The sequence below is a fragment of the Procambarus clarkii genome, chromosome 15 (assembly GCF_040958095.1).
Source record: "Procambarus clarkii isolate CNS0578487 chromosome 15, FALCON_Pclarkii_2.0, whole genome shotgun sequence".
NCBI lineage: Eukaryota > Metazoa > Arthropoda > Malacostraca > Decapoda > Cambaridae > Procambarus > Procambarus clarkii.
Window position 1 is genome coordinate 39508942 of NC_091164.1, and position 26604 is coordinate 39535545.

The 26604-nt window shown below is 38.2% G+C and overlaps 1 protein-coding gene and 1 long non-coding RNA gene across 4 annotated transcripts in view; one reads left to right on the forward strand and one right to left on the reverse strand.

The window, feature by feature from the left end:
- The window catches only part of LOC138365136 (uncharacterized), a 358830-nt gene that overhangs the window by 258557 nt on the left and 73669 nt on the right, over positions 1-26604 (forward strand). The gene's annotated exons all lie outside the window — the stretch shown is intronic.
- LOC138365134 (uncharacterized) lies at positions 2216-10463 on the reverse strand. Of its 3 annotated transcripts, XM_069325227.1 has the most exons (7): positions 10403-10457; positions 8686-8763; positions 6764-6846; positions 4260-4888; positions 3779-3938; positions 2800-2906; positions 2216-2349 (listed from the first exon to the last, which is right to left on the reverse strand). In XM_069325227.1, exons 4-7 carry the CDS (start codon positions 4521-4523, stop codon positions 2233-2235), a joined length of 648 nt encoding a protein of 215 aa, XP_069181328.1. In that variant the 5' UTR covers positions 4524-4888; positions 6764-6846; positions 8686-8763; positions 10403-10457; the 3' UTR covers positions 2216-2232. The 3 variants fall into 3 exon arrangements, 1 of the variants encoding a protein (XP_069181328.1); XR_011228680.1 differs by lacking the exons at positions 3779-3938; positions 4260-4888; XR_011228679.1 differs by lacking the exons at positions 3779-3938; positions 4260-4888; positions 6764-6846 and having other exon boundaries at positions 10403-10463.

Sequence of the window (26604 nt, forward strand, 5' to 3'; positions counted from 1 at the left end):
TTGGCTGTTGATTGCTGGTGTTGACTTCTTGATGTGTAGTGCCTCGCAAACGTCAAGCCGCCTGCTATCGCTGTATCTATCGATGATTTCTGTGTTGTTTACTAGGATTTCTCTGGCGATGGTTTGGTTATGGGAAGAGATTATATGTTCCTTAATGGAGCCCTGTTGTTTATGCATCGTTAAACGCCTAGAAAGAGATGTTGTTGTCTTGCCTATATACTGGGTTTTTTGGAGCTTACAGTCCCCAAGTGGGCATTTGAAGGCATAGACGACGTTAGTCTCTTTTAAAGCGTTCTGTTTCGTGTCTGGAGAGTTTCTCATGAGTAGGCTGGCCGTTTTTCTGGTTTTATAGTAAATCGTCAGTTGTATCCTCTGATTTTTGTCTGTAGGGATAACGTTTCTATTAACAATATCTTTCAGGACCCTTTCCTCTGTTTTATGAGCTGTGGAAAAGAAGTTCCTGTAAAATAGTCTAATAGGGGGTATAGGTGTTGTGTTAGTTGTCTCTTCAGAGGTTGCATGGCTTTTCACTTTCCTTCTTATGATGTCTTCGATGAAACCATTGGAGAAGCCGTTATTGACTAGAACCTGCCTTACCCTACAGAGTTCTTCGTCGACTTGCTTCCATTCTGAGCTGTGGCTGAGAGCACGGTCGACGTATGCGTTAACAACACTCCTCTTGTACCTGTCAGGGCAGTCGCTGTTGGCATTTAGGCACATTCCTATGTTTGTTTCCTTTGTGTAGACTGCAGTGTGGAAACCTCCGCCCTTTTCCATGACTGTTACATCTAGAAAAGGCAGCTTCCCATCCTTTTCCGTCTCGTAAGTGAAACGCAGCACGGAACTCTGCTCAAATGCCTCCTTCAGCTCCTGCAGATGTCTGACATCAGGTACCTGTGTAAAAATGTCGTCAACATACCTGCAGTATATGGCCGGTTTCAAGTTCATGTCGACTAAGACTTTTTGCTCGATGGTACCCATGTAGAAGTTTGCAAACAGGACACCTAGGGGAGAACCCATAGCGACCCCATCTACTTGCTTATACATATGCCCATCCGGGCTCAAGAAGGGTGCCTCTTTAGTACAAGCTTGGAGTAGTTTCCTCAGAATACTTTCTGGCATGTCAAGAGGAGTACAGGCTGGATCACGATACACTCTGTCGGCTATCATTCCGATTGTCTCGTCCACAGGTACGTTGGTAAACAGCGATTCTACGTCCAACGAGGCTCTTATCCCTGTGGCCCGTGCGCCCCGCAGTAAGTCCACAAATTCCTTTGGAGACTTCAGGCTGAAGGCGCAAGGAACATAAGGAGTCAGCAGGCCGTTGAGTCGCTTTGCCAATCTGTACGTGGGTGTGGGTATCTGGCTAATGATTGGCCGAAGTGGGTTTCCAGGCTTGTGCGTCTTGACATTTCCATACGCATATCCAACACAGAAATCATCGATAGATACAGCGATAGCAGGCGGCTTGACGTTTGCGAGGCACTACACATCAAGAAGTCAACACCAGCAATCAACAGCCAATTATTGCACAACTATATTCTACCCACCTCAAGACTCCGCTCCAATATAGAAGCATCAAGAAATATGGACCAATAGGCTTTCTACAAACACTTCTATTCAATATCCATTGTTTCGTGTTCTGTCTTGTGTTGATACTTTTAATACCCTATTAATATCCTCTAATGCCACATCATCCTTCCCACCTCACTCAAATGTAATGCCACATCACCCTTCCCACCTCACTCAAAAGTAGATATAAAATCAGGGAAATGCAAGTTCTAATCAGTTGTGTATTTGTGAAGTCTTTGAAAATGTAATAAGTTTTACGAAACGCGCCCGTGTCGCGTCAGACTAGAAATAAAAATGAATTTTGGAGAAGTGATTTTTGATTTACCTCCAACAGTGAAGCATAATGTACGAAAGATTGAGAAAATTCGTGTTAGAATTATTAATCTTACTTTTTCGGTCATATTTAATAAAATATAAATATATATATATAAATATATATATATATATAAATATATATATATATATAAATATATATATATATATAAATATATATATATATATAAATATAAATATATATATATATATATAAATATATATATAAATATATATATATATATATATATATAGGTTATATATATATATATATATATATATATATATATATATATATATTTTATTAATGATATATATACATATATACACACAGAAACAAAGATTCTTCTATATAGACATTAGAGAAGATTCAGCGGTATGCCATGCACCAGGCTCTCCGCTATTTTCATTATTCGTCATATCCGACTCTGCTATGTGATGCACATGTATTCTTGCTTCACCACCCTGTAATGAAATATTGTTTGTTACTAATTGTTTTCAATAATACATTATTTTATTATATAATATTTAATTTATTAATTAAAAACCCTTTCCATATTATAGAAAAAAACTAAAACAAGAATCTATATAAAACTATAGAATAGAATAGACTAATAGAATAGAATATATATATCATATATATATTTATATAAATAAATATATATATATATAAATATATGTATATATATTTATATATATATATATTATTATATCCTGTATTATTCCAGCCCATTATTAGAGATAGTAGCCACCTCTTATTTTGGTTTTCTTTCATTATTAGTGCTCAGAAAATTAAATATATCTACATATTTAGTCAAAATCAATTACATTATTTTATCTTATTCATAGCATAAATGTTCACAAAGATTACTAAAAAGAGATTGAATTAGACTACAGCAAATTGGCAAACTTTACCTTGTATCTGTTTCCACCGTGTTTGTTTGGGGCGTTCTTCAACATATCAGCAATACTTGTCTCAACATCTCTTTCAGTTGCATTAGTGTGGGTGTTGATACAGGCTTCTGGAAAGTTATAAGAATTAATTAATATATATAATTATAATTCTTTTTGTCAGGAGACAAGAAGCCACAGAGTAATAACATTGTTGGCTTTTATTTAGGTGTTCCCCTGTTCTCCAGTCTTCCTCCGTCCCCTCGTCCCCTTTGTCCTCCCCAGCATTCTCCATTCCCCTGTCCCCTCGTCCTCCCCACCATAACCCTTTCCTCTGTTCCCTCGTCTTCCCCACCATCCCCCCTCTCGTCCTCCCCACCATTCTAAACTACCTCATCCCATGCATTCCATGATGGTCTGATGCTTCCATCTGAAAATTGGGAACATCAAAAGATCTGACTTTCCCAATTTTCTGATGGGAACATCAAATGATCTGATATTCCCATCACTGAAAAATAAAAACAGATAAAAAAAATGATATGAAAAAATAGAAAATAAAATATACTCATGAAATGAACAGAATGGTTAACAACGCAGCTCAATTGCAATGCAATGTCACAATAACATTTAATAACAATAACATTTAAATATACTTTAAGATATAATCTAGAAGAAAATAAGGATATTGAAATGGTTCATGAACTCTATTTCAATAAAGGACACTATGGGGAACTTTGAAAAATAGTTATTGAGTATAATTAGACAGACTTGTTGCTAGGCAGAGGAGTAATGAGATATATGGCAAATTTTGCAAAATATACAATGAAGGTACACAAACATTCATACCCAAACAAAGCAAAATGCTAGGTAAGAACAAAGCATTTGGCCCGTAGGAGAAAGGAGATACCCACAAGACTAGAATACAAGTCATTAACAAGCATGCAAGTATAATACATAATACATGCAGACATATATAATCCAAAAAAATGTCAAATTTACGTACTTATTATTACATTACAAATATCCAAGGTTTTGAAGACACGTTTCCTCTTGCGCCCAACGAGTGAATACTGAGACCAGACCCCATAGGTCCCTATCCTCCTCATCATTCGTCTCACTGTGTCTCCACAGCTTGCACCGCCCATTTGAGACAGCGTCTGGACCTGTTAAAATAATGCATAAGCTGTAAGGTAATAGAGAATAATATATATCTTTCAATCTCAACATTAGATTTTCTAATTTCCAACTGTATTAAATAAATAGCATTAAAATATTTTCCTTCTTAACTATTACAAAAATCAACGAATTTGAGTAACTTTTGCTTTTGTTTTATTTGTACCTTAAACATAACACTGAACAATCAATTATGTGCCACCCCACCTTCCTTCATCTGCAAAAAAACTAATCAAAAGACATATGTACAAGGCTAAAAAAATTCAGCAACACTTACCATACTCAGGCTAAAAGAATTAAGCAACACTTACCATACTCTTTTTATATTCACTGTTAACTTTTAGCTCATGTGACAGACTTTCCACCTGCTCAACAGTTTCAAGTGGGGATGGAAGAATGTCTTCCAGGATTGGTATATCTCCATGTGTTTTTGACATATGGGTTTCCGTCATTTTGACAATATTCAGGATATCCCCTGATAAAAATGTCAATTTTGATAATTCCTTCATTATGTATTCCATTTTTTCTGTTACTGCAAAAAAATAATTCATCAACAGCATTGTGTGTAACACCATTCTTGTTTACCCACTGAATTAATAAATTCTGTGGGTAAACAAGTGAATGATGATTATCATGGTCATCATTCTCCTCCTCACTTTGAGAATTAGATAATACATCATGAATATCAGTAAGATTCATGTGTAAATCATCAATTTCAGAGCCTAATCCATACTCTTGATTTGACTCGGCTTCAAAAGAACTAATGTCATTGTCTGACGACTCAATCTCTGAACTTGATGCTGCCTCAGTAAGATTAATGGGTTCACTAGTGTGTACAGCTGTATTTGGATGCATTTTGTGTATACGTTTTAGCCTTCTTGATACTTGCATCCATCTGTTGTTGTATTGGAGTCGCTTTTTTCGCTTATACTCGTACATTCTGTTAAAGAGTGTCAAATTTCTACATTAGACTACCATATTACCTATATTATTGTTAATAATGTATTGACAGATGCAATATGTATTAAAATTCTAAAAATAAGTCATTCATTATATACAATGTGTGATAATTAAAGCTGGTGCATATAACATCCTTGTCAGGCACATGCAAAAGTGAACACTTCCAGAATTGGAGACATGCAGAAATGTAACATATGGAAATAGAGGCATGCCAAAACAAAGACATGCATAAATTCAAATTCTTATCGAAATAATTTCTAGTGATTATTATATAAATTATTCCATCAGTACTAGATCAAATATTCAATACCATCCTCCCATTGGAAAGAGTAATCATGTCCTGCTGGACATTAATTATATGTTGAGATATAATCTAAAAGAAAATAGGGACATTGAAATTGTTGTTAAACTCTATTTCAATAAAGGACACTATAGGGAACCTAGAACCCTGTATTACAAGTGTAAGTGATAATTTTGGAAAATTTAATTAAAGCTAATTGTGTAGGACACCTGGAGATATGGTGCCCATATCTAAAGAATCACATCAACTGGTAAAGGTATAGACTTGCCAATAAGTGGCTCCCAGGTTAGAGGCATAAAATGCCAAAACTAGATGGTAGAATAAAAAGAAGATATTGTAAAAGGTAACCAAACAAAGATGCCACAGAAATATTAGAAAATTAACTTTCGCAAGCAGCGTGGTAGACATGGTTGGAACAAGTTAGGTGAGAGGGTGGTGGAGGCCAAAACCATAATCATAATCATTTGTATCAAACCTTATTACAGGTAAAACCAGTAGGCAGTCTACTGTATTTTATCAAACCGTTATTAGTATAATAGATCTCGTAATAATTTTGCAAAAATAATGGCATTTACTATTTTTAAAAGATTATTAGCAAATTTACAGAAATGGTGCATTCGGAAGACAAAACCAATTTTTCACTTTTGACAATTGAGCACCTGCTACATCCAGATTCTAGGGAGGAAAGGAAGGACGATCTTACTGGATCCCATAGCCTCTCCGAGGCACAAACCAGGCTTTTACATACCCCCCCCCCCCCTGCACCCGAGCTTTTTAAAATAGTAAATGCCACTATTTTTGCAAAATTATTACGAGATCTATTATTCTAATAAGAGTTTGATAAAATACAAACCCTGGGGCCATAGAACGGCTATTTAATCCCCTTGAACGGACCTGTGCATGGGCCACTGAGGCATCGAAAAAAAACAGACCGGCTTGGGAAAAAAGCAAAATTGCCGGTCTAAGGCCCAGCTGATGGCTGTGCATGAATGGCTAATGGCTAATGGCTAATGGCTGTTAGTTATGGAACTAGGTTAGACTATGTATGTTTAAATCTCTGATTTAAACAGAGCCAGTGTTCAGTCAAATAACTGAATTTATCAAATCTTATCCTTGTATAATATACAAGCTGATGTGAGATCCCTGTCTACAGGTGGACTGGAACTATTATCCAGTAGGCAGTCTACTGTATTTTATCAAACCGTTATTAGTATAATAGATCTCGTAATAATTTTGCAAAAATAATGGCATTTACTATTTTTAAAAGATTATTAGCAAATTTACAGAAATGGTGCATTCGGAAGACAAAACCAATTTTTCACTTTTGACAATTGAGCACCTGCTACATCCAGATTCTAGGGAGGAAAGGAAGGACGATCTTACTGGATCCCATAGCCTCTCCGAGGCACAAACCAGGCTTTTACATAACCCCCCCCCCCCCTGCACCCGAGCTTTTTAAAATAGTAAATGCCATTATTTTTGCAAAATTATTACGAGATCTATTATACTAATAACGGTAAATAAATAATAAATAGTAAATAAATCAATACTTACTAAATTTTGTCTATTATGTAGCAAAGAAGCAGGTCTACGGAAGGCTTTTCTGTTGAGTTCGAAGCCCAGATTACTCGTGGTCTCTGAAATAAGTTAAGATTATAAGTATAAAATTTATAAAACCAAATAATAAATCCGGTATTGCTCAATTTCAGATGCAGACGTACTGAATGATATATCAGACTGTCAGCATGGTATTCGATCTGGAAGGTCCAGTGTAACGAATTTGCTCAGTTTCTATGATCGAGCCACAGAGATCTATAAAGAATTCTGATCAAGAAAGAGATCTAGGGGTGGTTTTAGATAGAAAACTATAACCTGAGGATCATATTAAGAACATTCTGCGAGGGGGCCTATGCTACACTTTTTAACTTTAGAATTGCTTTTAAATACATAGGTCAAAAAGTTTTAAAAGTTTTAAAAGTTTTTTAAACCTCTCGTGTATCATGAGTGTGTTAAAGCTTCAGATGGTGCATTCAGATGATGAATATTACCTAGTTCCTTCATCTGGGAAGAATGAACACATATTGGTGCATTCGGATGATAAAAACTAACTACTGTAGTTCAATTGATCAACAGACTGTATATCATATGCAGACTGTATGTGGATCTGCGGGCCACTCCAAACAACAGCCTGGTGGACCAAGCTCCACCAGGCCTAAAGCACAAAGTGATATAGATGTGATAGAGAAACTAGGTCAAATGGAGGAGTAGGTCTGTATATTAAACAGCACCTGACGTGCACAGAGCTACTAAACTCAATGTGGTGGTAGAGTGGTGGGGGGGGGAAACATTGCAGAAAAAAACAAATACAATTTGGTCAACAAAACAGCATTGTTTAAAATAGAAGACATGGGTTGTCATTTTGGGGGTAAGGTAGGTTACATTGAGTTAATTAGTTAGTACTTAGTTTTTATCTTAAACTGGTTGGGAGAGGTACAGTGTTGCTGTGCTGGTGAAAGAACACCTAAAGGTAAATTAAATAATGATTGCGAATCCACAAGAAGTTGACATAATATCGCTAGAGATCTGCAATCAGGATGATAAACTTTCCTTAAAGAATTTGACAAACACTTGCTGATAGGACATGAAGTAAATGAAATGTATGTCAAGTTTTGTGAAATATATGATAAAAGCACAACAAAATTTGTACCAAAGGAGAGATGCAGAACTAGGAACAGGGGTTTGTTCAACAGAAATTGCGAGAGGGCCTGAGACCCAAACACACACAAATGGAATCAATATATAGCAAGAGGCCAAACCCCCAAACATACAAGCGATGCAAAGATGCGAGAAACAGCAGCAGCATTAAGGAGAGGGACTTAAGGACCATAAATAAAGTGTGAAAATAAACTCGAGTAAATTTTTTTAACTACTCTCGACAGTGAAGAAAAACAAATATTCAGACGATTTGTGTTAGAATCATTAATCTTACACTTTCGGTCATATTCAACAACACAAATACATACACACACATTCCTGTTGCTGTAGCAAGTGAAGAATTACACACACAGATCACAATAACGTGATGCATCAAATGAACAAATCCACAAGGGCCGTGACGAGGATTCGAACCTGCGTCCGGGAGCATCCCAGACACTGCCTTAATCGACTGAGCTACAACAGGGTAAAAGGGTTGAAACCGAAGTTCTACTGAACTTACTGGATCCCATAGCCTCTCCGAGGCACAAACCAGGCTTTTACACAACCCCCCCCCCCTGCACCCGAGCTATGTCAACAGGCCGTTCTCCCTCTTCGCCCTTCCGAATGCACCATATCAGTAAATTTTTTAATAATCTTTTAAAAATAGTAAATGCCACTATTTTTGCAAAATTATTACGAGATCTATTATTCTATAGAATAATGCATATAAATTCATATATGCATATAAATACAAAACAAGTAAATGTAAATAATTTTACCTTGCACCTAGATCCACCAAGCCTGTATGGCGCGCGTTTCAGTACTTCGGAAATCTAGAACTATCTTGAATCTCTAATCTGCAATGAAACAATACATATTATTGCACTTACCAAAACATGGATGAATGTAGAAAATACAGAACTATTAGCTGAATATCAAATAAATGGATTTAATCTATTTCACACAGATAGATATATTAGACCGTGTATATTAGGTAATACCTAACATACACGCCTCCACACACACTACATTTGAAATGTAGTCTCAAAAAGACTACATTTCAACAGCAAAGATTACTCCATAAAAAAATAATTAAATTATTGACCAACATGAGAGAGGGTTAGCCAACATGAGAGGGTTGTGTTGATTGCCTGAAAATATTTAAATTGTTTAATGTATTGAATGGCATTTTTCAAGTTACAACATTTTTTAAATTACTGAACTAGGTTCTAGGCTTTGCTAGGCTTAATTCAATTATTACAGATAAGCCTAACCTAGCCTAGAACCCAGTGGGTTTTCTTCCTATTGGGGAGTGTTGTACATGCCTCGCCTCCACATACACACTAGCACAGCCAGGCCTCGCCTCCACATACACACTAGCACAGCCAGGCCTCGCCTCCACATACACACTAGCACAGCCAGGCCTCGCCTCCACATACACACTAGCACAGCCAGGCCTCGCCTCCACATACACCAGCACAGCCAGGCTTCGCCTCCACATACACACTAGCACAGCCAGGCCTCGCCTCCACATACACACTAGCACAGCCAGGCCTCGCCTCCACATACACACTAGCACAGCCAGGCCTCGCCTCCACATACACACTAGCACAGCCAGGCCTCGCCTCCACATACACACTAGCACAGCCAGGCCTCGCCTCCACATACACCAGCACAGCCAGGCCTCGCCTCCACATACACACTAGCACAGCCAGGCCTCGCCTCCACATACACACTAGCACAGCCAGGCCTCGCCTCCACATACACACTAGCACAGCCAGGCCTCGCCTCCACATACACACTAGCACAGCCAGGCCTCGCCTCCACATACACACTAGCACAGTCAGGCCTCGCCTCCACATACACACTAGCACAGCCAGGCCTCGCCTCCACATACACACTAGCACAGCCAGGCCTCGCCTCCACATACACCAGCACAGCCAGGCCTCGCCTCCACATACACACTAGCACAGCCAGGCCTCGCCTCCACATACACACTAGCACAGCCAGGCCTCGCCTCCACATACACCAGCACAGCCAGGCCTCGCCTCCACATACACACTAGCACAGCCAGGCCTCGCCTCCACATACACACTAGCACAGCCAGGCCTCGCCTCCACATACACACTAGCACAGCCAGGCCTCGCCTCCACATACACACTAGCACAGCCAGGCCTCGCCTCCACATACACCAGCACTGCCAGGCCTCGCCTCCACATACACCAGCACTGCCAGGCCTCGCCTCCACATACTCACCAGCACAGCCAGGCCTCGCTTCCACATACACCAGCACTGCCAGGCCTCGCCTCGCCTCCACATACACCAGCACTGCCAGGCCTCGCCTCCACATTTAAACCAACCAAGCCCACAAATACGTTAACATGGACCAGCATTACACCGTCTAACATACTCTGTCAGATGTAACAACTAAATTTGTGAATTCAAGACCAAATCTATTGTATAACACAGTGTTAGTACGAGAAAAACATTACTTACATTCGAAGCCGTGTTTTAAAATGGCGGCGGTCTTGTACTGACGCTCCAAACTGTGTGTTCGTTTGCGTATGATGAACGTGTGACAATTTACTACAACAATTATTTAATTATTCTTATTCTTTATTTTAATATTTTTAGGGTACATGAAATTTCAAACTTATTTGCACACAATAATATAATTGCATTGTCATAACCTTTATATATTACGGAAAATACGATGACATGAACGAAGTCAAAGTGAAGTTGAAGTCAAAGTCATTCGCCGAACGTATTAGTCATTTTTTTTCTCCCAAACGATAGAGGATAACAAATCCACAGAGAATATAAGTGTACAGTAAAGTCAATTTTATTCAGGAAAGTACATACATAGTTGATTTACAAACATAATGTTGGATTTATAGATAGAGCTAGTGCATACAATACCTAAAGCCACTATAGTAGGCATATAGCATTTCAGGCAACCGGGCAGTATATATGGACCCCTTACTCAAATCTCTGAATATGTTAGATATTAAGTCCCTGCACATACTCTCATGTGTATTTTATATATATAAAACGCTGCACTGTAATGTCAATCCTGACTTTAAAAGCTTCCTAGAAGGTTGTAACAGATCCCATGAGCACCACACCAGAAACAAATACCTATTTGATATTCCAAGAGTACGACTTAGTCAAACTAGAAATGCTTTACAAATCAAGAGACCTCGAATGTGGAATGACCTTCCCAATTATGTTAAAAACTGTACCTCTCCCAACCAGTTTAAGATAAATAAAGATAAATTTATAAGTTAAGAAAAATTCCACAAATCAACAACCCTGTTACTGACCCTGTATTTACCCAAGTCTTTCCTAAATCTAAACTTATCCAATTTATACCCATTGTTTCGTGTTCTATCTTGTGTTGACAATTTTAATACCCTATTAATATCCCCTTTGTTATATCTATTCAGGAAATTGTGGTTGATCTCGAACCCATTGATAATGTGACGACTTATACAGAATTTTGTAACTATATCATCAAGATTATAACCAGCTTAGCTAAATGTAGTGTGGGGTTCAGTCCCTAAGCCCATATATGTGCCTCTCTAACCATTTAGGTTACAGGGCAAAAACGTAAAAACAAAGGTAACTGCAGAAGGCCTATTGGCCCATACCAGGCAGCTCCTATCTATAACAGATAAACACTAAGTACTACCTAATTAACTCAATGTAACCTACCAACCTAACCCCCAAAATGTCAATCCATATCTTTTATTTTAAACAATGCTGTTTTGTTGACCAAATTGTATTTTTACTCTTTTTCTGTCATGTTTCTCCCACCCCTGTTTTTTCCCTTTTTTCTTATTTTTTCTCAACATAATTCATACTTTAATTAGGCGGATCAGGACATCACCTGATCAAACACATCAAACATCGTTTGACCACCATCAAACACACACATTTCGTGTGCGTTTGACGCTCACTGATATGTACCAGCGTTGTTTTATATATGGTGCTATTCTATCTTACGCTTTGTTGCTCTTTTTTACCTACGGGCTCATAGAACATTCTATTGCGAAAACATTGGCACAAAAATGAATGACGTACATACAATAATAATGTCAGGACAGTGAAATAATTATAAACTTTCAAAGCGCTGTATCGCCCATGTGTCGTCTTGTCACCAATACTGGGTAACAGTTCCGCCACTTCCCACACTCTTGCGGGTGGGCAGCGACCATTATTCTACGTTTATATTCATATCACCGTGTTGGGAATTTCATTGCGAGTACATTGATGCCACAATTAACGCTGTAGGACAAGTGTGGAAGTGATAACAATCCCAAGAGTAAAAACATTTTGTTGCTCTTGGGCACTCACGGCGAGTCATCTACGTAGGTATTTATTGGGTGCTGGTATTCATATAACTTTTGGTGACCGTTTTTGCTGATGTTCTTCTAGAGAATGTTATTGCGAACACGTTGGTTCCAAAATGAAATACATAGCTCGAGAACTAAGGTCAGGAGAGTAAAAAGAGTATACACATTTTTGTTTTGACGCTTAATTAAGGTTATTGTGAGAACTCATCGCCTGCCTAGAAACTGGAACTAGTAATTCCATCTATCATCATACTATCATACAAGAGGAGCCACACATCTATGGATCATCCAATAAAATCAGCAGACTTCTAGATGTTACTACTGCTCGGCTTAGACTCGGTTACAAGTATCTCTGGGAATTCTCATTATCTGCTGATGTAGACCTGACCAAATGTAAACTGTGTCAACAAAATTATTCGCACACCCTCCGTCACTATGTGATGGAGTGCGAAAAGATACATGAATTTAGAGACAATTCTATAACCAATGTTCCAGCGATGTGTCAATATTTCATTCAAAATGATCTGCTACCAGAAATTTTAGCCAAATATCCCCAGTTTGCTAACTGTAGATAACAACTAAGTGATTGTAACCTATCCACCGCTGCCCACTGGATGGGGGGCGGTGTGCAGGACAAACATATAAATTTTGATACTAGCTCTCCACATATGTCAGTTGCTTAACACTTTAGTGCGCGCGGCACTAGCTGGAAAACCAAGCGGGTTGTGCGCGCGGCGTTCTGGGCGCTCAAGCGTAAACACAAAAAAGTTTATAATCTTTTCACGCTCCTAACCTCAATTCTCAAGCTACGTTTTTCATTTTGGTATCAATGCGTTGGCAATAAAATTCTCTACAAGATCATATGCATAAAATGTCACCGAAGCATTTGGTATCCCACCACGAAGTAAATAAACACGAAGATGACTCGCCGTGACACCCAAACAGGAAGTAAATGTTCATACTCTTTCGTTTGTTGCCAGCCTCACAGTCATCCTACAGCGCTCATTTTGATATCACTGAACTCGCAATAAAATTCCCCACCCAGACATATGCCTATCAATGTCTAATTATGGTATCGGGTGACCCGCACGAGTGTGGGAACTGGGCGAAGCGTTAGCCGTGATTTCAGCAGGGACGACACTGTTGGGATGCAGTGCTTTGAATGTTTATACTTATTTAACTGTCCTGACATTATTTCTGAAGCTACGTATTTCATTTTTATAGCAATGTGTTCGCAATAGAAAGTTCTATAAGAACATGGGTAGAGTTGGCCAACACAGCGTCAAATAAATTTGCGGCGAATAAAATCTTACGCGTGTTTGTACCCGTGAGCGTCAAAAGTTTTTACTTTGCTCATGTTTTTCAAGTTTATACTTGTTTCACACCGTTATTTTTTGTATAGTGTTCGGAATAAAATTCCCTACACAGACATGCATATCAAATACAATTCCTTGGAATTCACAGCTGTAGAGATGACGGAAAACACACAACCGGAACCCGCTCTTGACACTCCAACTCACACCCGCAACACCCACAAAAAAAGTTTCTCTTGTTTCATGTATACTTACTTTAGTTTTCGTGCTACAGTTCTCATTTAGGTATCAAAATATTCCTAAGAAAATAGACTACAATACTGAAACAATCTAAGACAATTATGTGTACTTACCAAAGCAAAGACGATTGTAGTAAAATAAGTTGAGCATTTTATCTCCACTCCACCTCCTTCAGGTACTGATTCCTGAAGTTGCTCAACAGATGTTCCTAGGTGGAGTGAAGCTGATGTAGGTGGTTATTTCTTGTCCACCCAATACACCCTTTTCCTGTGATAAGTGGTGTAATTACAAGGTATGACGCAAAGTGGAACATCGCATGTCTTGCACGCTATACCAGTTTCCTTCCTGATACCCGACTTTGAACACACTTCACACCTGCGACGTTTGGGGATTTTTACCAGCTCATGTTTCAATTTATAGTTCAGGCGAGTCTCTGCTATAACAACACGTCGCTGTTGTCTCTGGGTTGGCAATAAACTACTGTCTGAATCGTCGCTCCCACTATTGTTTTCAAACACTAATGTGGAATATGAATTATCTTCATCAGATTCAGCTTCAGCACTAGGTGTAGACGTGAAGAGAGGGCGCCTCACACCCGACGGGCCAGGTGTTGACGGGTCAGCAGGAGGATACACAGGACCAGTGTCATGATTTATGTCTGGAGCATGAACTAGATGTGGAGATGGTGTAGTTGTTGCAGGCCACTCTGCCTTGTCAAATTTCAATAAAGACCAAATAGCAACTTCATGGAACTAGAGCAGAGTTAGTTTCCTTCGATCATCTGTGTTGGCCTTGTACAATGCATGTACAATGCATTGAGTAAAGACCAAATAGCAACTTCATGGAACTAGAGCAGAGTTAGTTTCCTTCGATCATCTGTGTTGGCCTTGTACAATGCAACCACAAGTTGACATTGAATGTGAATTAACAATGAGACAAGTAAGATTTATACTAATACATTTATACTAACTCTGTTGAGCGTTGACCATTTATACATCAAATCTGTTGATGTGAGCACTTTAGTTTAGTCTGCCGTTTAAAGAAAAAAAGAGCATATCAATGGTATATCACAGAAAACGAATTTATCATAAACTCATGTATTTGTCTTATCATATTGAACTGCATTCATATTTTTAATATATAACAATATGAATATACAAATTTCTGTAAATCCCCTACCTTGTTGGAATCTGTGGAAATGAATGAGCAAATGTGCTGGCTGAAGGCGCTGAAGGAAACCACATTGGTTTCATTTTGGATACAAATGTCCATGGAGATTCAAAATGGAAACTAATTATATAGTTGAACCTGCAGAGACGAGTTTAAGAATCTGTGTTGAGAGTGATGGACACAGCCTTCACAATTATACTTCAGAGAATGTAAACATCTAAGAGTCATTAGAAATATGTGTAGAATAATAAACCCTACATTGTTTGAGTTAGGGAAAACACCATTTGTGATATATAGATACTATAGCTGTTCCTAAAGATTCACCCTTTTTTGCACCAGCAAGATAACATATAAGATTTTAAGAGTTGACGAATGTTAATATTCTTGTTTGATAAACTGTGAACTTGAGACATAGTTAATAAGAACATATTAACACAACAAAATGTTTTCAGAATCTTTAACACCACTTTCCAGCAACTTATATAATTTATATAAATTATTTTAGAGAATAATACATAAATTATATATTTAAACATGATATAGTGTTTAGTGGAATGTATAAGGAGTCAAATTGTGTTAAAAAGAGCAATTTTTAGAAAATTTGGAAAAATACTTTTTTCTGTTCAAATTATAACTAAATGGATTTTAAAGGTTTCACTCAGCCAATATATATCATTCACAATTTATTAATGAATTTTACAAAAAAACACCATAAATTTTATATTTAAACATGTAAAAACTATTTGTTTTACATTTGGAAGAAAATAATTGTAGAAAAACAATTTATAATTAAACCTTTGTGTTTGGATTTTTTGAGTAAAAGTTTCTCAAAGGCTCTCCTGCACCATTCTCAATGCAAATCATTCCCACACCTATGGGATGAGATAGGCGAACGTTGTGTAGATGATTTGTGTTTGCTGGGATAACCTCTCCGCTTACTTCACGGATAATCATCGATAGCACTACAGACTATTGCCCCACATTTCTCCTAACATTAACAAACCACCACTAGAGACACGGGAGATAAGCTTTAGGCTGCACAATGAAACTGCTATAGGCAATTTTATAGCTGCTGCTGATGCTAATGTCAACTGGGAATCCGAATTAGTGAACATAGGGGACATCAACCTAGCAGTGCAATCTTTTCTTCAAAAAACTCTCAGCCTTTATAACACCCACTGTCCTATGCTAACGAAACAAGTCACAACTAAAAGGCTAAACAATCCTTGGCTTACAATGAGAATACTTAAATCCATTAATAAAAAACATGACATGAGAAGAAGTATAGGTTAGGAATCATCTCCAAAGAATTTTCAAAGAATTACTATCTAAAATAATTAGAAGAGCCAAAATTAAATGCTATAGAGATAAATTTACTCAAACAAAGGGCAACATTAAGAAAACATAGAGCAAAATTTCACAAACATTGGGATCAAAGAAGATTTTAAATAACAAACCAATACTCCTGTCCAATAACGATGGTCAGCTTACAGCTTCTGATACTGCTATTGAGTTCAATAGGTTCTTCTCTTCCATTGGGTCATCCCTTTCGAATGATATTCCATCTTCCAGTACTGATGTTCAGGACTATCTTACAGGTAACTATCCACAGTCTCTGTACCTAACGCCTGCAAATTCCACTGATGTAAATGAGATAATCCTTTCACTTAAAACCAAGTCTAGTGCCCTTGAGGAGATACCAACTTTAATTTACAAAAAAGCCTCCAGATCTTTAGCCCCCGCTATTGCATTGCTCTTCAACGAGTTACTTGAACTCTAAACCTTTCCAGATATTCTAAAAAAAAAAAAAAGCGAGAGTAACCCCTGTCCTCAAAAGTGGTGATCTCACAGATGTTAACAACTACAGACCTATATCAATCCTGCCTAACTTGTCAAAAATATTTGAAAAACTAATCCACAAGCAGCTTTACTCTTATCTTGCCAAACACAATATACTTAGCTCTTGTCAATATGGCTTCAGACCCAAAAAAAGCACAAACGATGCACTTATTAGTATGATTAACTTAATTCATGCAGCTCTTGATAAAAATGAGTTCCCTGTTGGGTTATTTGTGGACCTGCGTAAGGCTTTTGACACTGTCAACCACCAAAACCTTCTTCTTAAATTACATCATTATGGAGTCAGAGGACACTCCCTGCAATACCTCAAATCTTTCCTTACTGACAGGCTCCAGTATGTTTCTGTGAATAATTCAATTTCTCCCACCTTACCCATCAACACACCAGAAATAAATATCTCTTTGATATCCCCAGGGTCAAACTTAATCTGTGTAAACACTCTATGCAAATTAAGGGACCTAGTCTATGGAACTCACTCCCTAGTGAATTGAAAAACTGTAAAACTTTTGCCTTATTTAAAAGCAAAACCAAAAAGTACCTAACTTCATCTATTTGTTTCCTACACTGAGCTTTAAATTTGCTCTGTACCTAGTGTTACCCAATCTCCTAATTTTTATGTAATATCAAACAACCTTATCATTGTGTTCATTGCTGTCTTCTTTTATGTGCTAGCCATATGCTGTATTGTGACTACCAATTTTTGTCAACTACCATTCAAGCTGTCATTGCAATCAATCTTATATTGTTTCTGCTGTATTGTGCCTACCAATTTGTTGTCAACTATCATTTTAAGCTGTCATTGCAATCAATCATAGCTACCTATGTGCTTTAATATACTGTACCTATAATTTTCTCTCATCTTTTTTTTTCATTCCATGTAATCTGTTATCATTTTTTTGTCTATAAATTTTGCAAGTATTTACCTCCTTAAAATTTTCTTAGATTAAGGACCTGCCCGAAACGCTGCGCGTGCTAGTGGCTTTACAAGACTGTAATTACCATATTTGTATCCTCACATTCCTTATGTACATTCTTGTATATGCATAAATAAATAAATAAATAATCGGTGTTCCTCAGGGCAGCATACTTGGCCCTCGCCTCTTTCTCCTTGTTATAATAAATGGTGGGCTTGCTATGGGGGAACTGGTACTATTAAGGGGTAAGGGTAGTTAGAAAACAGAGTTATCAAATATGGGAGAGCTAAAAGGCCCAGCCCCCAAAATAAACTATCCACAGTAATAATAACTTGCTACTAGACTATGTCAGTCTAAGGGTTGATCAATGCACTCCCACACAGGAAGAAGGGATACTCTGTTCTAATTTACTTATTTATTAACCCCTTAACAACCCCCCATATACACTCACACCAATAACAATAATAATAATTACTTTACCACACTATCTTATGTTAAAAGCCTTGGTCCACATAAGCAGGATACAAAGTTTACACTAAAAACAAGCTAGGGTAAAGTTCTACTGGATAAGCACTGAAGCTGGATGCAGCTTAGGGTAGTGAGACCACGTGGTACCCTAATACAAAACACAACACTTAGGGGTACCCAAAACACTGGCAAATACTACCCCTAGGTCTCACCAATATTTACTACCAGAGTAGGTACACTTAAAACACCATACTTAACTTAATGGTACAGGAACTTAAAGTAAGGGAAATAAGTAAGAGGAGAAGGGAGGAGAGTAACCTACCTTACCCTTCTATTGTCAACCAATGTCTGTTTTTTTTTTCTTTTTTTCTTTAAAGAGCGCTGTTTGTCGACATAATTGTATTTGTGCTGCTTTTTCATCTATGTTTTCATTTCTTGTTTTCATTCTACTCATTATGCTCAATTAGTATTAAGCTTGTCATTTAAGTTTATCATGCCCGAAACGCTTTGCGTAATAGTGGCTTTAGGCATTGTATGTACTAGCTATACCTATAAGTCAAACAATCCTTGTAAATATTTATTGTATGTATGTACCTTACCTAAATAAAATTGTATTGTATTGTATTGTATTGTATTGTATTGTACAGTAGGGGTGCAGCCACAGAGTAGGTCTTGTCCCCACGAACGCCAGCCAGAAGAAGATCAGTCTCAGTCTCCTTCCCGCCCAGCTGGCTCGCTGCCGGCAGACTGCTCAACTAATCGTACCGCAGCCCTATACCAAGTTTACTCAGGTTTACTTTACCAATGATTAGAAAGTATTAGTAAGCATAGTTGGTGCCTATGTTATTATTTAATAATCAACCCCCAGCTCAATCTTTAAATGCTCTTTGAGAAACAAGAATAGTCTTACGTCTGGCAGGGAAGATACAAACAATTGCCACTCGCGATGCGCTCAACTGTACTATAAGAAAGTTTAATAGCTCACTTTTGACCTCTGATTTCCACTGAGGAACCCAGAGTCATAACAACATCCTATATATGTACGTGTAAATTACAAATAAATAGGAGACTTAAAATATTATATTTATTTAATTAAGAATGAGTAATGCAACAAAATATATGTAATAGCTCGAAATATATAGACTATATCTATAACAGAATATAAAAGTAAAAATTTAAAAATCTATAAAAATCTATATATGCAATATGTGAACACAATAGATTTTGTGATCAAGCAGCCTGTGATTCATGTCATGCTGAGATCAGTCTGACGTTACAAGCAGTTATTGTTACTTAAAACTAAAACAAGTAAAATTTCCCGAGTATACATATAACACTATAGTTTTTCTATGACTAAAAATAAAAATCTATAAATCAAAAGTTTAGGACTAATTAACTAAAAATAAAAATCTACAAGTGAATGTAAATGTAACACCCAGGACCTCCCCCCCCCCCTTAGAGTTAACACCCAGGGAAGCCTTCTTCAAGAGGTCAGCCCAGATGACCTCCGGTTCATCTTGTATACTAAAAAAAATTCCTGGGTTAGTCTTAGCATAGTTTCAAGTATGTAATATTTCATGCAAGGGAATTAGACTCCAGATTCTTATGTGTAAACATCCTTGGATCTCCCCCTTTTGGCCAGGTCAGAGGTCAGTCACACATGTAATTAATAACTCCTCTCTTGAAGAGTGTATGGTGAATGTCAAACAAGCTTTTTGAAATATTTCTTGAGTGTTTGTACACTCTTGGTGGGTAGCAACAGCAGATCTCCCCCTTCCACCTGTGGGGGTTGTATATAGAGGTCCTTTAGGGACTTAGGGAACACAGAGTGCGGTACACCGGGATCGAGATCGGGGCTGTGAAGAACACCTCAGCCAGGGAGAGACAGATAGCTTAAGGTAATGTGTGTGATCTCTGAGTTTTTGTTCCATGTCCAAATTTCTTAACTTTTTGCCAGTGTTAGAGTAGGATTTATAATTGGTGATTGACATAATTTTGGTCTCAATAAACTTACGTGAAATTTCCCGTCTGTGCCAATTGTTGAATCCTCTTAGCCTTTTTGGATATAGTGGCTGACAACCATTTTCATAATTAATGACAGTCATAAAAAGTACTCTCCAAGTCAAGCAATGTTTCTTGCCTCGTTGCTTGATATAGTTCAATGGTCGAAGGCAGATGGTGGCAGCGTATTTAATCCTTGTGTTAGCATTTCCTTATTGGCAGTGTATCTTTTGGTTCCGGTGTAACCATCATATGTCAGCTCACATTACCGTGTTTCATAACAGTGTTATCAAGTGCAACCGATGGGGAAGTGTTACTCAGGATAAGTAGTGTGTACATTATTAGTTTAGTAACCATTTTAGTGTTCCATTATAGTGGTGTTCCATTATAGTGGTACACTTTAGAGTGTTCTATTGTAGTGTTACAATAGAGCGGTGTTAGATAAACAGTCAAGTATAATATTCATGTAGAAAGAGAAAGAAAAGATTTCTTTCTTTTTTCAAAGAAAGAAAGAAAGAGAAAGAGAGAAAGAGAAAAAGAAAGAAAGAAAGAAAGAAAGAAAGAAAGAAAGAAAGAAAGAAAGAAAGAAAGAAAGAAAGAAAAAGAGAAAGAAAATGAAAGAGAAAGAAAAAGAAAGAAAGAAAATAAAAGAGAAAGAAAGAAAGAGAAAGAAAAAGAAAGATAGAAAGAAAAAAGAAAGAGAAAGAGACAAAATATATATTATTCAAGAGAACTTGACAATTAAGCACCTTCAAACAATTCATGATCAAGCAGGGTGTGATTCATGTCATGCTGAGATTAGTCTGACGTCACAAGCCGTTATTGTTACTTAAAACTAAAACAAGTAAAATTTCCTGAGTATACACTATATACTATATAACATAACACTATAGTTTTTCTATAGTGTAAATTGTAATTGTAAAGTAAAATCTTAAAGATTAGGACTAATTAACTAAAAATACAAATCTGCAAGCAAATGTTAACACAGTCAAGTATAATATTCATGTTAGCACCATGCAAGAAGAGAGGAGACAGAACAAAATTAAGGCAAGGGGAGAGAAGACAGAATAGAAACAACAGAGAGGGGGGAGAGAGAAATGAGAGAACATTGAAGAGAAGGGGAAGAGAAAGACAAGATAAGAAAAGGATACAAGAAAAATATACAAGATAAAAATGACGTAAGTGAATACCACAAATGTAAAAAGTAAAGGAAGAGAGAGAAGCTAGAAGAGACAGAAAACGAGAGGTGTGAGAAGAGAGGAGGAAAGGAGAGATAAAAAGAGACAAGAAAAACAGGAGAGAAACGTAAAAGAAATTAAAAAAAAGGGACATTTGTGAGGAGAGAAAATAAAGAGACCAGAGAAGACCATATATCAAAAGTGTGAGGATAAACACTTATATATTTTCTTAGACATCCTCTGCCTCTTGTTGTCCCTCTTGTATACGAATTATACTTGCAAGTTTTCCCTGAAAAGATATTACCAAAATTAATATTTAATTATTTGTTTATATAAATTACACACACAAACTTTATATATATATATATATATATATATATATATATATATATATATATATATATATATATATATATATATATATTTATATATATATATATATATATATATATATATATATATATATATATATATATATATATATATATATATATATATATTTATATATATATATATATATATATATATATATATATATATATATATATATATATATATATATATATATATATGTCGTACCTAGTAGCCAGAATGCACTTCTCGGCCTACTATGCAAGACCCGATTTGCCTAATAAGCCAAGTTTTCCTGAATTCATATATTTTCTCTAATTTTTTTCTTATGAATTGATAAAGCTACCCATTTCATTATGTATGAGGTCAATTTTTTTTATTTGAGTTGAAATTAACGTATATATATGACCGAACCTAACCAACCCTACCTAACCTAACCTAACCTATCTTTATAGGTTAGGTTAGGTTAGGTAGCCAAAAAAGTTAGGTTAGGTAGGTTAGGTAGTCGAGAAACAAATAATTCATGAAAACTTGGCTTATTAGGCAAATTGGGCCTTGCATAGTAGGCTGAGAAGTGCGTTCTGGCTACTAGGTACGACATATATATATATATATATATATATATATATATATATATATATATATATATATATATATATATATATATATATATATATATACAGAGCACCACTTGGTTTCCGAACTTTAGTTATCCGAAACTTCCAGTTTCCCGATTGGGGTTGGGGAGTCATGCTACCCGAACAAAGTTCGGGTAGGAAGGGGTCCGCCAAGCGTCACGCCGGCTTGTGGTGGTGGGTGGGCGATGGTCCAGTTTGCCCACTGTGACTTCACAGATTCACGGCCTATTATTCCTATTATTTTGAATTGTCATAAGGCTGGAATGTTCATTCTGTGCTTTTGTTTTACATATCTGCACAATCAAGAAACATCTGTGCACCATGTTGGCTCCAAATGCACGCATTGGGTCAGTGGTGGGTGGATGGACGATGGAGCTTAGGTGGGAGGCAGTATGAATGAGGGGGGGGGGGAGAATCAGTGAGAGAGGGGGGGAGGTAGGGAGAGATGTTAAGAGGTAGGGAGAGATGCTAAGAGGGAGGGGGAGGTAGGGAGAGATGCTAGGAGGTAGGCAGGAAGGGATGGAAGTAGTGAGAATTAGGGAGGGAAAGGCAGGCTGGCAGGCACAGGCAGGCAGGCTGGCAGGCACAGGCAGGCAGGCACAGGCAGGCAGACAGGCAGGCAGGCAGGCAGGCAGGCTAGCTTGCAGGCAGGGAGTGAGTGGTAGTCACGCGGTTGAACCGCGTGACCTTGAAAGATGGGATGTAGGGGGCGGGTGGTTTGTTGGTGGTGGGGGTGAGACCGGCTCATTCCCGAAGATAAGCCTAACACACACTACCCGTTAGCATGATGACAGGGAGGGAGGCAGGCTGGCTGGAAAGGAAGCAGGCTGGCAGGCTGGGAAGGAGGCAGGCAGGCAGGCTGGGGAGGCAGGCAGGCAGGCTGGGAAGGAGGCAGGCTGGCAGGCTGGGAAGGAGGCAGGCTGGGAAGGAAGCAGGGTGGCAGGCTGGGAAGGAGGCAGGCTGGGAAGGAGGCAGGCTGGCAGGCTGGGAAGGAGGCAGGCTGGCAGGCAGGGAAGGAGGCAGGCTGGCAGGCTGGGAAGGAGGCAGGCTGGGAAGGAAGCAGGCTGGCAGGCTGGGAAGGAGGCAGGCAGGCAGGCTGGCAGGCTGGGAAGGAGGCAGGCTGGGAAGGAAGCAGGCTGGCAGGCTGGGAAGGAGGCAGGCTGGGAAGGAAGCAGGCTGGCAGGCTGGGAAGGAGGCAGGCTGGGAAGGAAGCAGGCTGGCAGGCTGGGAAGGAGGCAGGCAGGCAGGCAGGCTGGGAAGGAGGCAGGCAGGCAGGCTGGGAAGGAGGCAGGCTGGGAAGGAGGCAGGCTGGCAGGCTGGGAAGGAGGCAGGCTGGCAGGCAGGGAAGGAGGCAGGCTGGCAGGCTGGGAAGGAGGCAGGCTGGGAAGGAGGCAGGCTGGGAAGGAGGCAGGCTGGGAAGGAGGCAGGCTGGGAAGGAGGCAGGCAGGCAGGCAGGAAGCGATATATGGGTGTTGAAGTGAACCGTGAACCACGTGACCTTTGAGAGTGTGTGTGTGTGTGTGTGTATGGGTTTGGGGTGGGGGGTGGGGGTGGTGTGTCGGTGGTGGGGGGAGAGGGGGAGGTGTGTCGGTGGTGGGGGGAGAGGGGGAGGTGTGTCGGTGGTGGGGGGAGAGGGGGAGGTGTGTCGGTGGTGGGGGAGGGACCGGCTGACTCCGTAAGCCTAACCACACTCCACAGACCTGTGACCCAGATTTGTTTCTTAAATGTACAGTACATCATCGTATATTTTAGGCAGGATGTTCCTGCAGGCTGGCAGGAAACATCCAGAGGATGTTTGCCAGACGTCTTAATAATCAGTTAGGAACAATTAAGGACTTTTATAAAGCGGATCAGGACTTCACTTATTGATGAGTACAAACAAAACACGGTCGCATTTACGCCATGAACCTGACGATTTTTTTCCCTAGAGTTTTTTCATAAATTTTTCGGAAAAATTTCTTTTTACATTTCTAGTATATTTTTTCCCCTCTATTTCTCGTATACGAACTTACATGTTAACCGACGGGTCTCGTCCCCAAGGGGTTCGGAAACCAAGTGGTGCTCTGTATATATATATATATATATATATATATATATATATATATATATATATATATATATATATATATATATATATATATATAAAATTTCGTAACCTCATCCTGTAAACATTCATGTTTCTACATGTTAAACAAGCTACGAGGATGAGGGAAGGGGATGTTCCCTCCATGCTGGATATTATATTTACCAGGAAAGAGAAAGATATATTTATCATTCAGTACCTCCCTCCTTTGGTACCTTCCTTTTCCTCCTTTCAGTACCTCCCTCCTTTTACCCAAGTGACATGGTCACTTTGGTAAAAGTGACCATGTCTTTTTGGGAATAAAGTATGCAATGCATTATAATCTGGAAGAAAATGAGCTTGAAGCAGTTGAAAAACCTGATTTGTGGAGAGGTCATTATGGGGAACTCGGATATTTCCTTAAGGAATTTGACAAAAACACATGCTGTTAGGACATAAAGTAAATGAGATGTATGTCAAGCTTTGAGAAATATATGATAATGGCACAACAAAATTTATACTAAAGCAGAGATGCAGAACTAGGAAAAGGGGATTTGTTCAACATAAATTGCCCAAACAAACAAGCAATACAAAGATGCGAGAAACAACAATAGCAGTAAGGAGAGGGGCAGAAAGACTGACTTTCGGTCATATTCAACAACACAAATATACATACACACACACATTATTGGAAAAAATTGGAATTGGAATATTGGAAAAAATAAGTAAAACTAAATGGGTAGAACACCTGGAGAGAAATGATATAATTTCAGACAGACAGTATGGTTTTCGATCTGGAAGATCCTCTGTATTAAATTTTCTCAGGTTCTATGATCGAGCAACAGAGATATTACAGGAAAGAGATGGTTGGGTTGACTGCATCTATCTGGACCTAAAAAAGGCATTCGACAGAGTTCCACATAGAGAGGTTGTTCTGGAAACTGGAAAATATTGGAGGGGTGACAGGTAAGCTTCTAACATGGATGAAAAATTTTCTGACTGATAGAAAAATGAGGGCAGTAATCAGAGGCAATGTATTGGACTGGAGAAATGTCACAAGTGGAGTACCACAGGGTTCAGTTCTTGCACCAGTTATGTTTATTGTCTACATAAATGATCTACCAGTTGGTATACAGAATTATATGAACATGTTTGCTGATGATGCTAAGATAATAGGAAGGATAAGAAATTTAGATGATTGTCATGCCCTTCAAGAAAACCTGGATAAAATAAGTATATGGAGCACCACTTGGCAAATGGAATTTAATGTTAATAAATGCCATGTTATGGAATGTGGAACATGAGAACATAGACCCCACATAACCTATACATTATGTGAGAAATCTTTAAAGAATTCTGATAAAGAAAGAGATCTAAGGGTGGTTCTAGATAGAAAACTATCACCTGAGGACCACATAAAGAATATTGTGCGAGAAGCCTATGCTACGTTTTCTAACTTTAGAATTGCGTTTAAATACATGGATGGTGATATACTAAAGAAATTGTTCATGACTTTTGTAACGCCAAAGCTAGAATATGCAGCTGTTGTGTGGTGCCCAACAACAGAAGTTGGCCCATATCTTAAGAAGCACATCAACAAACTGGAAAAGGTGCAAAGACATGCTACTAAGTGGCTCCCAGAACAGAAGGGCAAGAGCTACGAGGAGAGGTTAGAGGCATTATATATGCCAAAACTAAAGGACAGAAGAAAAAGAGGTGATATGATCACTACGTACAAAATAGTAACAGGAATTGATAAAATCGACAGGGAAGATTTCCTGAGACCTGGAACTTCAAGAACAAGAGGTCATAGATTTAAACTAGCTTAACACAGATGCCGAAGAAATATAAGAAAATTCACTTTCGCAAATAAAGTGGTAGACGGTTGGAACAAATTAGGTGAGAAGGTGGTGGAGGCCAAGACTGTCAGCAGTTTCAAAGCGTTATATGACAAAGAGTGCTGGGAAGACGGGACACCACGAGTGTAGCTCTCATCCTGTAACTACACACACACACATTTATATTCTATTATATTATATTATATATATATATATATATATATATATATATATATATATATATATATATATATATATATATATATATATATATATATATATATATGGGACAATTAGTAAAAAAAAAAAA